The sequence below is a fragment of the Kalmanozyma brasiliensis genome (assembly GCF_000497045.1).
Source record: "Kalmanozyma brasiliensis GHG001 unplaced genomic scaffold PSEUBRA_SCAF3, whole genome shotgun sequence".
NCBI classification, from domain to species: domain Eukaryota; kingdom Fungi; phylum Basidiomycota; class Ustilaginomycetes; order Ustilaginales; genus Kalmanozyma; species Kalmanozyma brasiliensis.
In genome coordinates, this window is record NW_015961970.1 from 135960 (window position 1) to 150471 (window position 14512).

General features: G+C 57.1%; 7 protein-coding genes across 7 annotated transcripts; 3 read left to right on the forward strand and 4 right to left on the reverse strand.

Annotated features, from left to right (window-relative positions):
* Positions 1-1547: 1547 nt before the first annotated feature.
* On the reverse strand, positions 1548-2201 carry PSEUBRA_003920 (Small GTPase superfamily; the record flags this gene model as incomplete). Its single annotated transcript, XM_016437521.1, has 1 exon — positions 1548-2201. The coding sequence occupies one exon, from the start codon at positions 2199-2201 to the stop codon at positions 1548-1550; it is 654 nt and encodes a 217-aa protein (XP_016291051.1).
* Positions 2202-3084: 883 nt separating this feature from the next.
* Positions 3085-4152, forward strand: PSEUBRA_003921 (RNA polymerase Rpb7, N-terminal; the record flags this gene model as incomplete). Its single annotated transcript, XM_016437496.1, has 1 exon — positions 3085-4152. One exon carries the CDS (start codon positions 3085-3087, stop codon positions 4150-4152), a length of 1068 nt encoding a protein of 355 aa, XP_016291052.1.
* A 430-nt stretch (positions 4153-4582) lies between these two features.
* On the reverse strand, positions 4583-7015 carry PSEUBRA_003922 (uncharacterized protein; the record flags this gene model as incomplete). Its single annotated transcript, XM_016437525.2, has 1 exon — positions 4583-7015. The coding sequence occupies one exon, from the start codon at positions 7013-7015 to the stop codon at positions 4583-4585; it is 2433 nt and encodes an 810-aa protein (XP_016291053.2).
* Positions 7016-9423: 2408 nt separating this feature from the next.
* PSEUBRA_003923 (tRNA modification GTPase MnmE C-terminal domain protein) lies at positions 9424-11157 on the reverse strand (the record flags this gene model as incomplete). The annotated part of the gene is made up of 1 exon (XM_016437529.2): positions 9424-11157. The coding sequence occupies one exon, from the start codon at positions 11155-11157 to the stop codon at positions 9424-9426; it is 1734 nt and encodes a 577-aa protein (XP_016291054.2).
* Positions 11158-11444: 287 nt separating this feature from the next.
* Positions 11445-11924, forward strand: PSEUBRA_003924 (Peptidyl-tRNA hydrolase II domain protein; the record flags this gene model as incomplete). Its single annotated transcript, XM_016437507.2, has 1 exon — positions 11445-11924. One exon carries the CDS (start codon positions 11445-11447, stop codon positions 11922-11924), a length of 480 nt encoding a protein of 159 aa, XP_016291055.2.
* A 153-nt stretch (positions 11925-12077) lies between these two features.
* On the reverse strand, positions 12078-12593 carry PSEUBRA_003925 (Sybindin-like protein; the record flags this gene model as incomplete). Its single annotated transcript, XM_016437527.1, has 2 exons — positions 12078-12250; positions 12341-12593. 2 exons carry the CDS (start codon positions 12591-12593, stop codon positions 12078-12080), a joined length of 426 nt encoding a protein of 141 aa, XP_016291056.1.
* A 479-nt stretch (positions 12594-13072) lies between these two features.
* Positions 13073-14341, forward strand: PSEUBRA_003926 (Proteasome component (PCI) domain protein; the record flags this gene model as incomplete). The annotated part of the gene is made up of 1 exon (XM_016437495.1): positions 13073-14341. One exon carries the CDS (start codon positions 13073-13075, stop codon positions 14339-14341), a length of 1269 nt encoding a protein of 422 aa, XP_016291057.1.
* Between the last annotated feature and the right edge of the window lie 171 nt (positions 14342-14512).

Genomic DNA, 14512 nt, shown 5'->3' on the forward strand with positions numbered 1-14512 from the left:
ACACACACACACACTCACAGACCGACAGACCGACACACGCAAGCAGCCAAGCAACAAGCGCGCCTCAATCCCAATTCCCAGCCAGCTGGTCAGTCTAAGCAAGCCCTCTAGTCAATTTCAATCCATCCCGCTCTAAAACCAAAGCGACGCGAATGCGGATGCGGATGCGGATCAAAAAGGCTGACGAGCAAGCACGGTTCAGCACAGCACAGCATCTGCTTACAGCGCACAGCACAGCAACATCAAAGTGCGCTTACAAAAACGCGCGACCGTCTCGAATACAAACCAAAATAAGAATCAATTCCAAAAAGGAGGGGCTCGCTATCAGCCTCACATCGGCCACAAATGCGGTGCTTTGGTGTCTGTGTGTGAACTTGGAGAGGAGATTCAAATCCCAATTTGAAACTGAGACGTGTCGAATGTCTAATCATCTCCTTGCCTGGCTCTGTGGCAGTGAGCGCGCGCGGCCCTTCTTCTGGCGTCGGCTTGCGCTGTTGTGCGTCTGCAAGGCTCAGCTACCACCTTGCAACGGCCGCTCGTTTCTGAAATCTTCCAAACCTCACTCTCGAAAGAAGATCTCTCTCCCGCTCGTGTCACTCGGGGCTTGTCTCGGTCAAACGAAGCGCCTCACACGGAGCTGCTCCTGCTGTCATGCCCTGCGAATTAGGACGCAGATCAGCCAATCTTATTCGCTTTCTCTGCTGATCCCGAGACGTGTTCCGTTTCAATGAAGCTTGCTGGACAGCGTCGATGGATCCATTGCCCGACTGTAAGGAGACCCACCGGCTCTCTGATCTTCAAACTAAAGCCTTCCCCTCTTCAGTCACAAGAGGAAGCGCCGCTCGACTACGGAATTCCGTGCACTCGAAGTGGGCTTTTCGTGGGTCCCACAGCTGAACGATAAGGCTGGCCGTGTCGCGTGCCAAAGCTTTGCAAGCCTTCGAGACCAACAGTGCCGAGCCTCGAAAAATTGACCCGTGCGCTCGTCAACGCGTCTTGCTTTTCTTCGATCAACCGACACAGCGCCAGTAGCTCTCGCACGGCATACCAAGGTCTAACATCCTCCTGAAAAAGCTCACACCAAGAAGAATGTCACAGATCTGATACGCTCCTCTCGACGCTCTGGCTGGCGTTGAACGTAGACTCATTACAGGATGACAGACGAGAGCCGCCACAGTGCAGATCAAAGCAGCCGTTGAGGCCTCCGAGCAGGAAGCGCAAACCTAAGCGGCTCTTTCGGCTTCAAAGCAGATGAGGATCATGAACATAACTCATAAATGGCAGACGAAGCATTCCTGACGGGATCTGGACAATGCACAGTGGCGCAGGGCATGGGCTTTGGCATCTGTGCGCTGAGCAGACAGAATGCAGGTATTATTGCGGAAGCGAGGCAAAAAATGATGCTGAAATGTATGTGTTTTGTGCACCTAGACGGTACAGAATGCTGCTGGGAGCGACGACCGACGCTGAGGACGAGCAGGCGATGACGCGTTCGCGATCGAGCGACAACCATACAGCGCGGCGATGTAGGACCGATACCGATGCGCTTAGAGGTCACCGTCGTCCTCGTCGGGCAGAGGGGCGGCGGCGGCGCGCTGGAGCTCTGCGTCGTACTGGGCCATGAGGGCCTGGTCGACCTGGACCTCGGGGGGAGCCAATGCGGGGGCAGCAGCGAACTCGAGCGTGGGGTTGCCAACGAGCTTCCTCGCGAGCCACAGGAAGGGCTTCTCGAAGTTGTAGTTGGACTTGGCCGAGATCTCAAAGTACTGGAGGTTCTTCTTTCGGTGGAAGGTAACGGCGCCCGTCTTGACCTTGCGCTCCTTGACGTCGACCTTGTTGCCGCAGAGCACGATGGGGATGTTCTCGCACACGCGCTCCAGATCACGGTGCCAGTTGGGCACGTTCTTGTACGTGATGCGCGAAGTCACATCGAACATGATGATACCGCACTGACCCTGGATGTAGTAGCCATCACGGAGACCACCGAACTTCTCCTGTCCCGCAGTGTCCCATACATTGAAGCAGATGGTTCCGAAGTTGGTGTGGAACTGAAGAGGGTGCACCTCGACACCGAGCGTGGCAATGTACTTCTTCTCGAACTCACCCGTCAAGTGACGCTTGACGAAGGTGGTCTTGCCGGTACCACCGTCACCGACGAGGACGAGCTTGAACTGGGGGATCTCCTGGTTTTCGGCGGACATTTTGATGTGTGTGTTGGTGTGTAAGGTTGATCGAGTGGATGAGGGGGAGAAGGCAAAGGTTGTGTGCACGAGCAGTGGCAATGCACGGCGAGCTCTGTTTCGAAACTTCTTGACAGGCAGGCTCTGTTGGCAAGAAAATCTACAACACAGCGCAGCCTCTTTCGGTGACGTGAGTTCAACACAGAGGAGGAGACGTGCGTTTTCGGCCTGCCGGCCTGCTGGCTGGGCGGTCCATTCAAATTTTTTACTCAGCCTTGAAGCAAGGAGCCTCTTGCGCGACGAAAAAGGGGTGATCGAACGAAATGAAAGACATTCCACTTGCGCATGGTCCAGCGCCAAACCAGACGCGAATAATTTTCCTCGCTGGCCAGGTTTGCACAAAGTCGACCTTGATCGATTTGAATGATTCAGCTTGCTCTGGTCACAGCTTAACATGTGCGGAAAAATCGAGCCCGTATTCCGAAAACTGTGGAGGAGCGCAGCTCAATTTTTGTGTGAGAAGAAAAAAATTCGCAGCGGTAGCCAGGGTGCAGCAGCAGCGACATCAGATTCGAGGTTTCTTGGTCTTCATGTCAACGCTTGAAGCCATCAGGATCATCCCGCCTCCCTGCTCAGCGACAGTCACACTCAGCTCGGATTGCCCGTATCCGACGTATACAACGCGCTAGCTATTCGCTGAACGGACGACCTGGCAGCCGTCTCCGATCGGATCATCCTCTCGATCCCACGTCATATTGTCGGATCTGCCGACGTAGCTCGCAACCTCTCGCCCACAAAGCTTTCAACGGACCACTTCCGAGGCTTGCTCATTCATCGACGGACCACGTTTCAATTCCAGCACATTCTCTCATCGCTCATACCTCACGCGTCCCCTCTAGTCGCAATGTCGAAAGAGCTCAAGACCAAGAGCAAGGACAAGTCGAAGCGACGCGAGTCCAAGTCGGGCAGCGAGTCGCCCAAGAAGTCACGCAAATCCTCCTCATCCAGCCTACCCATCACCGTCACCGACGATGACTCCTCTGCCACGACTGCCGTCACCTCTTCCGTCCCCTCGTCATCGCGCACCGTCAGCACAGCATTCGAGACCCTCTATCCGATCCTCAATCTTCCCATTCCGCCCGTATGGACGTCGGACCCGTACTCGGCATTCTCGGACCTGATGGACACCCTGGTCATGCGCTACGTGCCTCAACTCTCCGGCGTGCTGATCACGCATTCTCCCACGCGCTTCCTGCAGGACACCGCCGTCTTTTCTGCCGATTCGGCATTTGCAACAGCCCAAGTCGGGTTCGAGTGCACGGTCTGGCGGCCTAAGATCGGGCAGATGCTCGAGGGGACCATCTGCCTCTCCTCGCCTTCGCACGTCTCCCTTCTCCTATATGGCCTGTTCAACGCGTCTATTCCGGCGTCGCATTTGCCGGAAGAGGAATGGGAGTTTGTGTTGAACGATCCCGATGCGGTGCACACCGACCATGGGTTGGGGCACTGGCGCAACCGGGCCACTGGCGACCGTCTGGGTGGGGAGAAAGGCAAACTGGAATTCACAGTCATCAGTCTGACCATTGCCAACCACATGCTGTCGCTGCACGGATCGCTCTTGGACGACCCGTTCAAAGGCCCACCACCCACGCTCGACAGGAGCTATCTCAAAAAGAGCCTGCTGCCCACTCAGGCGCTCGGACTCGGATCTGCCGCAGCAGCACGGGAGAGCCCAGCTGCAACCCCACCACGCCGCGTCAGGTGGCAGGACGAGGACGATTCCGAGGCGGTAGAGAGCGACGATCCGAGCAAGTACGAGACCCCAGCCGAGGTGGTCAAGGCCGAAGAGAGCGAGGGCAAGAAGAAGGGGAGCAAGAGCAAGAGGAAGTCCACATCAGCGGTTGAGGTGGCCGCAGACACGGATGGGTTGAATACGCCATCGCGCGAGAAGAAGAGGAGAAAGGAGACGTAATTTCGTCGTCAGCGTTCGCTTCCCAGCATCGGTATCGATTCCGCTCTTGCACGCAACATTGCAATGGTTATCATCACTGTCACATGGCGGGACTTGGCTTGAAAGAGGCTCGGTGATGATGGTGCATTTCGTGAGATGACATCTTGAAACTGGAGCATTGAGCGCGCGGAACGCAGCGCAGGGCATATAAGCATGATGATGGGTACGATGATATGAAAAGGGGAAAGACGCAGCAATTTTGGTCTGCGGACAGCGGCTGGGCACCATACGTGACTGTCAACGGAGTGTCGCAGCTGACGTGGGCCCAAGGACGCTGCTGCAAGTTGTGTGTCATGTCGATTCGTGATGGGGTTGGTGCGAGCAAAGTGTCGCTTTTGGGGTCGTGATGGATCGAGGGCAGCCAGCAGTCAGTCTTTCGTCACGCGCTGGCCTACGACCTCTTGCTCTGGCCGAAGTTCTTGGCCATGCTCTGAAACTCGCGAGCCAGCTGCTGTCGCCTTCGCAGCTTCTCGGGCTTGTTCCTGAGATCGGGGTCCGACAAGAGCAGGATCCGCTTGACGCGCGTGATCAAGCCCTTTTTGCCCTCGAGCTGGATCTCCATCCAGTCGTAGCGCTGAATGCACGATTCGAACTTCTTAAACTCGTCAGCATCCAGCTCGTCGCGAAACTTGAGGTAGATCTGCCTCTCGATGCCGGGATTTCCGCCACTTGATTCCCTCGCCGGCGTAGGGAGCATGAATGAGCCCGGGCTCGAGGAGGCGATGCTCATCTCTGAGCGTGTCATCAGCTGGTCTTGAGCAAGATATTCGCTTGCAGCCATGAGCCGCTGCGAGGTCGTAGAGCTGTCGCCTTGGCAGTCGAGACCCGTGGCAGCAAGTTGCTGCGTCAAGAACTCCGGTGAAGGCTCTGCCGAGTGAGCGCGAAACGTCTTCTTTTCGCAAAAGACATCCTCAATAGCGACAGGGATCGCATCGTGCACGCTGCCCGTTCGACTACGACTGCGCTGGCCCGACTGTGTGCTCAACCTCGAAGCAGCACGCGATGCGGGTCGCGAGTGGCCTCCCTGGACTCCAGCAGGAGCCACGCCCTTCTGCTGGGCGCTGAAGGAGGATCGCATCGCTTCGCGTCGCTTCTCGACACACTCCTGCAGGTAGTCACTGGTGGACATGGGCTGATCTTTGGGACTGGTCTGACGACTCTGAGCAGCGACGACGCCAGAAGTCATGAGGGCGCCTTTGACGACCTGAGCGAGGCTGAGCGGACCGCGCTCTCCCGAGACGGTGCTCCGACGTTTGCTCTGAAGGGCGGTCTTGGTGACACCGACGTTGGTGACGATGTTGGCGGCTGTTGTGGTGACGTTGCGTTCGAGACGCGTGCTGTGAAAATGTTGTGCTGAGGCTGGCCTAGCGAAGGCTTGGACTGCATCCTTCTGTGTCGTGTTGTGAGAGGTCAGGCCGCGAGAGCTTGCCACAGCAGAACCGGTGCTGAGCCCGAGCATGCCAATGGCACCAACCGTTCCTGACCTTCGATGAGCAGCGCGCGGTGCAGGAACATCGGCGCGATTGCCCAGGCGGGAGCTCCGACCACCAGCATTGACTCGCGTATCGATAGCAGTCTGAGTCGACTCTTGTGCTTGTGCGCTGTCCCACTTGCTGTGCCCTTCTTCGATTGAAGTTCCTTGCGTCGAGTAGACATGGCTGTGGTTGGGATCGAGGTGCGAGCGGGGCACCACAGTCGTCGAACCGAGACTATGGTCACCATTGAGGTAGCCCTGCATCACTTGCTGACGGCTCTCGGTGCGGTCATCGAACTGAAGGTTGGACGAGCAGTAAGGAGTTCGGCTATTCTCCACAACGTGGTCCTTGCCCTTTTCCACAGATGACGGTGCCGACGGGAGGGAGAGGTGTTCGAGCTCCAGCATCTCGAGAGCGCGGTACTGTGCATCGAGGTTGGCCTCAAAGGCGCTGCGCTGGGACAAGCAGTCTTCGAGGGAGGTCATCCGACCCTGCATCTGAGTGCGTGCTTTCTCCTCTTGACGCAGAATGGTCTGAAGGTGAGCATTGTCGCTCTCGAGATGTGCGTTTTGCTCCTGGAGCACCCGGTTCTCAGCCTCGAGGACGCCAATGTGAGCTCGAAGCTTTGCGGCGTACGTCTCCCAGCTCTTGCATTTGTTGGCCAGCTCGTAGTACTTGGCCGAGAAAGCAGTCTGAAGAGCGTCAATGCCGATGAGCTGATCGGGAGGCTCAACGGGCGATTGCGTGCAGGAACGAGAATCCGCTCTGGAAGGGGCAAAGGCAGAGTCCTGACGAGCGTATTGTGTCTGCTCGTGCTGGTGGTGGTACGATGCGTTCGCTTGAGCCTGGGAGCGAGATGAGAACTGTTGCGGTCCGTATTGATCCTGCGTCGAGACTGTCTGACTGCGCTTGCGAACGATTCCTGTGGAGGAGGAAGACGACAGCTGGCTGGATCCTGTCGACACATTCGACAAGTTCTCGGAGGTCATGGGCAAGCTCGATGGTGGCAAGACGCGGAGGTGTCTTCCGCTGTCTGTGTTGCGTATGGCGAAGGTATCGTCTTCAGACGATGGAAATTGACTCATCCTGCGGTCGGAGATGCTAGCAGAGAGAGGGCCGTGAGAAGGGCGGACCGATGCTTGCCTCCGAGCTTGATGCTCGGCATCATTTTCAGCCTGCATCTGCGAGCGCTGTAGCTTCTCGTGCTCGCGCTCCTTCCACGCCTGAGCCCTCATTTCGGTGTAAGCTCCCGAGCCTGCGTGCGAAGTGGCGCGGGAATGGGCTCGCATGTTGGTGGGAGCGACATTGGTGACCGTGGACGGGGCGGGCCCCAGAGGCTTGCGGTTCATCGGTAGAGTGTCCTTTTCGGAACCTCACGATCAACGGAGACGGAGAGATGCAGAAGGGGTGTCCACAGCTTGGTATAGTCAAGGTGTCCTTGCTCCATCCGTGACGAGCGAGAGAGAGAGCTGCTGATGGAGGATGTGGTCGGATACTGCGTTTCGGGCAACAGACGGAAAAGCGAGAGAAGGAGTCGAAAGGGCGGCTATCAAGCGCTCGACCAAGAGCCAAAATGGATGAGGGTGTTGATGGATGACAGCTGCGCTTTACAGCAGAGAAGCTGATGAAGTGATTCGGAAGGAGACAAAATGTGACTGTTTGAAAGGTGATTGGCGGGGGGGACGACACAAAGCTAAATCTTGATCGTCTGCAGCCTCACAGAAAGACGTGGTGGGTCGAATGTTGAACGAATGCAGCAATGTGATTGTAGCATGAACCGATGCGGTACCGATGAGGCAGCAATAAGCCCAGACTGTCGAGATCGAGCAAGCCAGAGGCAGAGGGAGGGCCAACGTTGGGTTGTCGTATCTGCACGAGGAGATGAAGTGTGCGCTGAAAATGGCTCAAGCGCGGATGCGAGACTGCGTTTTGGTATCCGCCGGTGGGCTGTTGCGCTATGAAGAGGGTATCGAGGGGCCTTGGATCGAAGACTCGAAGAGAATGGACGGAAGGTGGTGGGCATGGAGCTTGCTGCGCTCGATATGCAGAAAGCTGAACTTCCAGCCGACGGAAGCCGTGTAGAAGCTGCGCAGCCAACCTGTTGAAGCGCTCCTTGTTTCGATCAAGACGCGAGTCGGGTGCGGATGGAGTGGATCTTGTCCAGCTGTGTGGCCGAGCGATGGTTCGAGAGCAGGGAAGACAAGAGCGGAAGGGAGTCCGAAAAAGTCTGGCAGATCGGTTCCATCAGATCTGGTGAGCATTCAAGAATCTCAAGTGGAGAGTTGAGTTTGGCCAAGACAGAGCAGAACCAGCTTGGCGTCTTGAGGCTGAGTCTCTCCCACCGCCAATCATCAGTGATGCGGCTGAGACAAGGCTGACGATGCCGTGAGAATGCACACAGCGTTGAGCGAGCTGCCTCGGTCACGAGTCATGTCAGAAGCCCGTGGCAAAGAGTCTGGACTGAATGCAGAAAAGCCATATCGAGGTGCATATGGGACCATTAAGCCTCGCTGTGTGTCAATTTGCGCTCCGTACAAATGCCTGCAGCAGTCGATTCGAAGGTCAGCCACCATATCGTGCCGCCCCTCTCGTCCTCGAGTCCGTAGGACCATTCACATGTGACTGTTCGGGCAAGGGAAGGAGGAGGAGCCGACGCGGAAATGGCCGGACACAATGTGATGCGGGACAGGAGCCGAAGGGGGGAGGGGCGTGGGACTTTTCTTCAATTGTCTTGAGAGCACCTGCATCTTCACTTTGGGCGTTGAATGCCAGTGGATCTGCGCATGATTCTAATGAAGTCGGCCGTGCACTGCTTCCGTTTCATCGGCGAGAAGACGTCGCTCGAGGTCAGCTCATTTCCGACGCAGTGGCTGAGGCATGGATCGGCAATGGACCGAAATGCTTCTACTAAGAAGGAATATGGAAGAACCGAACATCTCGTCGAGCTTGCTCGTCGGACTGTCCGAAGGAAGCAGTCATCCTGCACGGGAAAGGACGGTGACTGCAAGAGACCGGGATCGCCGTCGACCCGACCCGCTGCTGCGACCCATCTTCATGCACAGCACGGTACATTGTCACACGCGTCATGCTCGACCATGCATCCCTGCAGGTGTGATCTTGGAGAGTGAAGCCAAACCTTGCAGCAGTGGTTGGCGCCGTGTCACTCCGGACCGGATCGTGCGAATGAAATTCATGCCGCTTGATCACAGACAAACAAGCGCGCACGGTCGACGACGACAGCGCACAATAGGCATGCGGCTCAATCCATGCAGTGGGTGCCATGATCTTCACGGTACATATGCCATGCAGTGCGCTTTGACAGGGTCTGCATCTGCAAATTGACAGGCGTGCTAAGCGAGACCAACACTTCGCCTAAAATCGGCGCAGACAAGAGATCTGCAATCTGCATGCGCAGACCGGTCATCGTTGTAGCAGCCTTTTGCAGATTGATTCGCGCCTCGATGTCGCTCGACGAATCTCCGGCGCTTCGGGCAGATCCTTCAGTAAGCAGGCTCTCACCCGCGGCCAACCTCTCAAGCTTGATGACGATACTCGGTTGCAGAATGTGACAGGAGGCGGAGCTCGAAACCAGACCTTGAGGGCAAGCAGTCACGCTCGTCTTCTTTTCAGGATGCGTTCAAGAGTGACTTCTGAGAGTGACATGCCCCAATTCTCTCCGGCAGTCGTCACATGGCCGTGCTAGGCGTATCGCGTGATTCACATTCAATCTGCGTCTGAAGTTCTCGTCCTGAGCGAGTCACTTGCCGATACAAAACGTAGCAAAGATGCTGCCCAGAATCTCGTCCGGCGAGACATCTCTGCCGGTCACCTTGCCAACCGCCTTTGCTGCATACCTCAGCTCCTCAGCAGCCAGCACGAGGTCGGGCTCTGCCGCCGTCGCCATCTGCTGAAAGGCATCAATGTGAGCCAGACACTCGTGCAGGTGACATCTATGCCTGCTCTGTGTGATCAGCGGAGCTTCGTTGCTCGACAGTGCGTACTTGGTCGAGATGAGGCGGGCGAGGGACGAGATGAGGTCCGAGATGCCCTCATTTGTTCGGACGCTGCCTGTGAAGGTGAGCGCGTTCGAGGTTGCCACGGACTTGTGGGAGTCGGGGAGCAGGTCCGACTTGTTGTAGAGGATTAGGTCCGGGTCTGTCGAGGTGTATGCATCTGGTCGAATGATGCTCTCTGAAAAGGCGTGAGGGTCGTTGGCGGGCAGGACGAGGAGTGCCAAGTCGGCGGCTTTGATGACTTGTTTGGCCCGGTCGATGCCGATGCGCTCGATTTGATCGAGTGAAGAGCTGCTGCCGTCCAAAATCGGATCGTCTCGGATACCTGCTGTGTCGTAGACGATGACTTTGTAGCCTCCGAGGTCTAGGTGCACTTGCAGAACGTCACGTGTGGTTCCAGGGATATCGCTCACAATGGCGGCGTTGCGATCTGCGAGTCGATTAAGCAACGAGCTCTTGCCTGCATTCGGTGGACCGTAGATGGCGAGCCGCACTCCCGTCGTCAAGATCTCTCCGATGTGTCGAATGTGCTTGTTCTCTTGCCCTCCCATGCCCTCTGTCCTTCTAGTGTCCTCATGCTCCGAACTGATCCCAAGCTCGCTCCGCAGCAGCTCGCCCAGCGCCTCCACCCTCTCCCTCGCCTTCGCCCACGTCCCCTCCTCCACCCCATCCTCATCGCTAAAGTCAATCAGCGCCTCGACCATCGCCATTGCGCCCAGCAGCGTCTCTCTGATTTCCTCGAACCTCTTCGTCTGCAGTCCCTGCGTCCCCTGCAGCGCCACCTTCCTCTGGACGCTCGTCTCGGCATTCACCAGCCCACCGAGCGCTTCTCCGCTCGCCAGATCCAGCCGGCCGTTCTCGAATGCTCGCCGGGTGAATTCGCCCGGTTCCGCCATCCGAATCCCTCTACCCCAGCTACCGAGTGCGTCGAGAACATCGCTGATGGTCGCGGGTCCACCATGTATGTGCAGCTCGAGCGATTCCTCACCTGTATAGCTAGCGCCGCGTGGAAAGTAGATGAGACCCGCGCCCGAGTCGAGCAGCTCGTCAGTGGAGGGGTGGTGGATGTTGCGAAGCACGAGCTTGTGCGATGGTGGTAGACGACGGTATGGCCTGGAGGTGGAGGTGCGGCAAAGGGAGAAGTAAATCCGAGAGGTGAGAGGGCCAGAGATGCGGATGATGGCGACGCCCGCTCGACCGGCGCCCGTGGCAATCGCGAAGATCGTGTCGTTGCTGGCCGCCTTATGGGCAGGAAGACGAGATGATGGAGTGGACGTCACATGACGGCGAGGACATCGGTGAAGGTGGGAGGCTCTCGATGAAGATGCATGTGCGATGGACCGAGCCCGCGTGGGAAAGCTGCCGAGCTTATGAATGCTTGGCGCGAGAAAGGGCGCGAGCTGCGATGAATGCTGCTGCGACAGCTCCACAACGACCGAGGACAGCCAAGACGACCGTAGTAGGCATCTTGCACTCATCGCGCCTGCAACCCCAGATCAAGCCTCTAGAGGCAAACAGACGGTCGTTGATGTGGAAGAAGATATCGAAAGTCGAGAAGGAGCATGTTCGGCAATTTGAGCGGCGTGTCAAAGTCGAAAAAGTGGAGCAAATGCATGCTTCACTCCAACACTCGACCAACACTTCCTCGACACGCAGCAATCCGCTCCCATTCTCCTCCGCTTCTCCTGTTACTACAGCTCGCATGTCAGTACTGCTGCGACCATCAACGCGCTCCGTCCGACGAATCTTGTTCAGTCACCGCACCATGTTCACTCAAGCACCATCATCCGCTCCTGCCGCAGCAGCCTCAGCAACGCCAGCAGAACCGATACCCCTCGTGATGCAGATCATCGTCGACGGCTCCTCCTCCGACCTTCAGTCCTGGCCCAAGGGACCGTGGATGGCGCAAGCCGCTCATGCAGCCATAGCAGCCATCCAAATCTCATCCTCCTCGCCCGCCTCGCAAGAGTACGTCTCCGAATCCAACCTGGCGTCGATGCACAAGGTGGTGCTGCAGACGCCGAAGGAAGGGAAGGCCAAGATGAGCTTGCAGGATCTATCGGAGAAGCTGAGCGAGGCGAGGAAGGTGTACGAGGAAGGAGGGGAGCAAGGAGAAGAGTTCCCGAAGCATCATCTGTGGGTGGAACAGCCCGAGGGGTTAGCGACGTGTCTAGCCCTCGCGCCGAACAGAAAGCCGGCTGCGCTCAAGAAGATTCTGCGACCATGTACGCTGCTCAAAGACTAGATACTGGCACACAGTATTACGAGTTACGAGAGGCAATGTGTGTTTGCGTGTGAGAGATACAAGTACAGATGGTTGCGGCACGTCAAGCGTGATCGGGTATCGGTGCACATGGTGCAGTGGCAGATGCGAAGAGGTGGAATGTAGGAGGGTGGCTCACGCCTTGACAAGCGCTTCTACAGCCTTGTCAAAGGTCTCTATCCTCACCGGCATCTCTGGCGTGTAGAATGGGTTCTTCATCACATGATCCGCGTATGCCTCGTAGCAACGGTGCAACACGCCTGCTGGGTTCGGGTGCGCTGGTGATGTCACCAGGACGAACTTCGTGCCTGCATTCGCGGAATCGTAAGAGAAGCATATCAGCACCGTCAGTGACTCGTCTCCAGACTCTACTGTAGACGGGCAAGGGAACAACTTACCCGTGGGGGTGACCATGACGCGAATGGTAAAGTGATCCGAATCCAAGCTTTCGATGCCGCTGCACTTTCGATTTGGGACCGGATTGAGCTTGGCTGTGATCGCGTGAATACCGTGGAGCGTTCCTGCGAGAACGAGGTACTCATTGGAGGAAAGGCGGCCGTTGTTGGGCATAGAAGCGGCATTGGGATGGACAAAGTGCTCGGATTGGTAGATGAGGCCTCCGGCCTTGTTGATGATCCAGAGTGACGACATTGATGCGATCTGCTATGCTGAGCAATGAGACAGATGTGACTGTGCGACTCTGTTTGCTGTTGTGCTGGTCAATCAAGTGTCGTCGATGGTGACCAGGGCTGAACAGAGGTGTTGACAAGGTGGGTGGTCCGAGAGCAAGAGCAACAGCCAGAGTCCAGCTGAACCCTGAATGGAGCAAGCGCGTCTCGGCCGGGTGGAAGAAAGACCAGAAGGGAGAATAGCAAATTTGAAGGTTGGACGTGTGACTGCAGCCCGAACGGACACAAAGGGCTCAGAGAGAGCGCGTTGCTGAGCGAAAAATTGGAAGTCTCCTCTTCGCCGCCTGCAGAGCGAGGCATTTTGTGTGTTCGCGATCAGCAGGCTCAGCACCACCACCTTCATCATCATCGGTAGTCGCTGTCCAACCCAACACATCTTTGACTGGACGCACTCCGCATATTCCAACTTCGTCCCGCCAGACCACGTAGAAGCACACCACCATGTCGGCCGGAGACCTCGTCACCGTCCTTGCCGAGGGCACATTCGAGGAGCAGATTGTCGAAGTGTCGGCCTTCCTCTCGCGCTCGCAACCCGAAGCGTCGCGCAACGACTTTATCACCCGTTTCCAGCAGCTCGCCATCGATGCTGAGCCCGCCTCCACCTCTGAAACCGCCACCTCCTCTGACCCGGCCAAGAAGGCGCAAGCGGTCTCGTCGCTCGTTTCCGAAATCAGCACGATCGGCGAGGGAAGCGACCGCGAACTCGAAGGCGTGTACAACCTCATCTTCACGCTCGTCGCTTCGACTTCTCAGCAGTCTTCGCTCGTCCCCACGCTCGTCTCTGCGATTGCCAAGGAAGGCGCGGTGGAGAAGAACAATGTGCGATACCGCATCCTGAGCAACCTGTTCAACTCGCTCGAGGCTACGTCGGCTTTGCGACTGTCGGTGTTCAACGCGCTGCTTTCGCTGGCGGCGGCCAACGATGATCTGGACTACCTCACTTCGAGCCTCACCGCGTTGCCGCAGTGGTTGGCGCAGTGGGACGTGTCCGAGTCCGACAAGGCTTCGTGTCTCGAGGCTGTGGCTAAGGCGCTCGAGTCGGCGGAGAAGGAGTCCGGTCAAACGTCCAAGGCGTACCAATTCCTCCTGTTGCACCTGCGCTACATCTCGACGTTGCCCGACAATGCATCGTCGAAAGAGGCCGCCGAACGCACCGTCGCCGCCGCCCTTCGTTTGCCCAAGCTGTACGAGTTCGAGGAGCTGCTCCACATCAAGGCCGTGTTGGACCTCAAGAGTTCGAGCACTGCGGTATTCGATTTGCTCAAGATCTTCGTCGGCGGTTCCACGGCGGATTTCAACAGCTTCGTCTCGAGCAACCCGAACGAGCTCACCCGGCTCAAGCTGGACCAGGATGAGCTGCTGCACAAGATCCGCCTGCTCGACCTCGCCGACCTGTGCGCGCTTAGCGTCAGTGCCGATGTGGCCTACAGCGCGATTGCCAAGACGCTCCAGATCAGCGAGGACGAGGTCGAGGTGTGGGTCATCGACGTCATCCGTGCCGGTCTCGTCAGTGGTAAGCTCAGCCAGGTGAACGACGCTTTCAGGGTGTACAAGAGCACCCACAGGCAGTTTGGAAAGGAGCAGTGGCAGCAGTTGGAACAGCGTCTGGTGCAGTGGCAGAAGAGCATCGCTAGTATTGTCGAGAGCATCGCTGCTACCAGGGGCGGCAAGTTGCCAGAGGGTGTTGTCGGCGAGGCGGTCTCTGCGTAAAAGATGAGGTTCTCTTCATCGTTCCGGTCTTTTGTCAGTCCAATACATTGTACACTTTCACGAACTGGTGTGAAAGGTCGTGCTTGCGCAGCAGTTTGAGATTTCGTGATGTGTGCTTCCGTTCTGTGAAGCCAGGCTTGGATTTCTGAGTGTGTGACGGGGTATATGGAC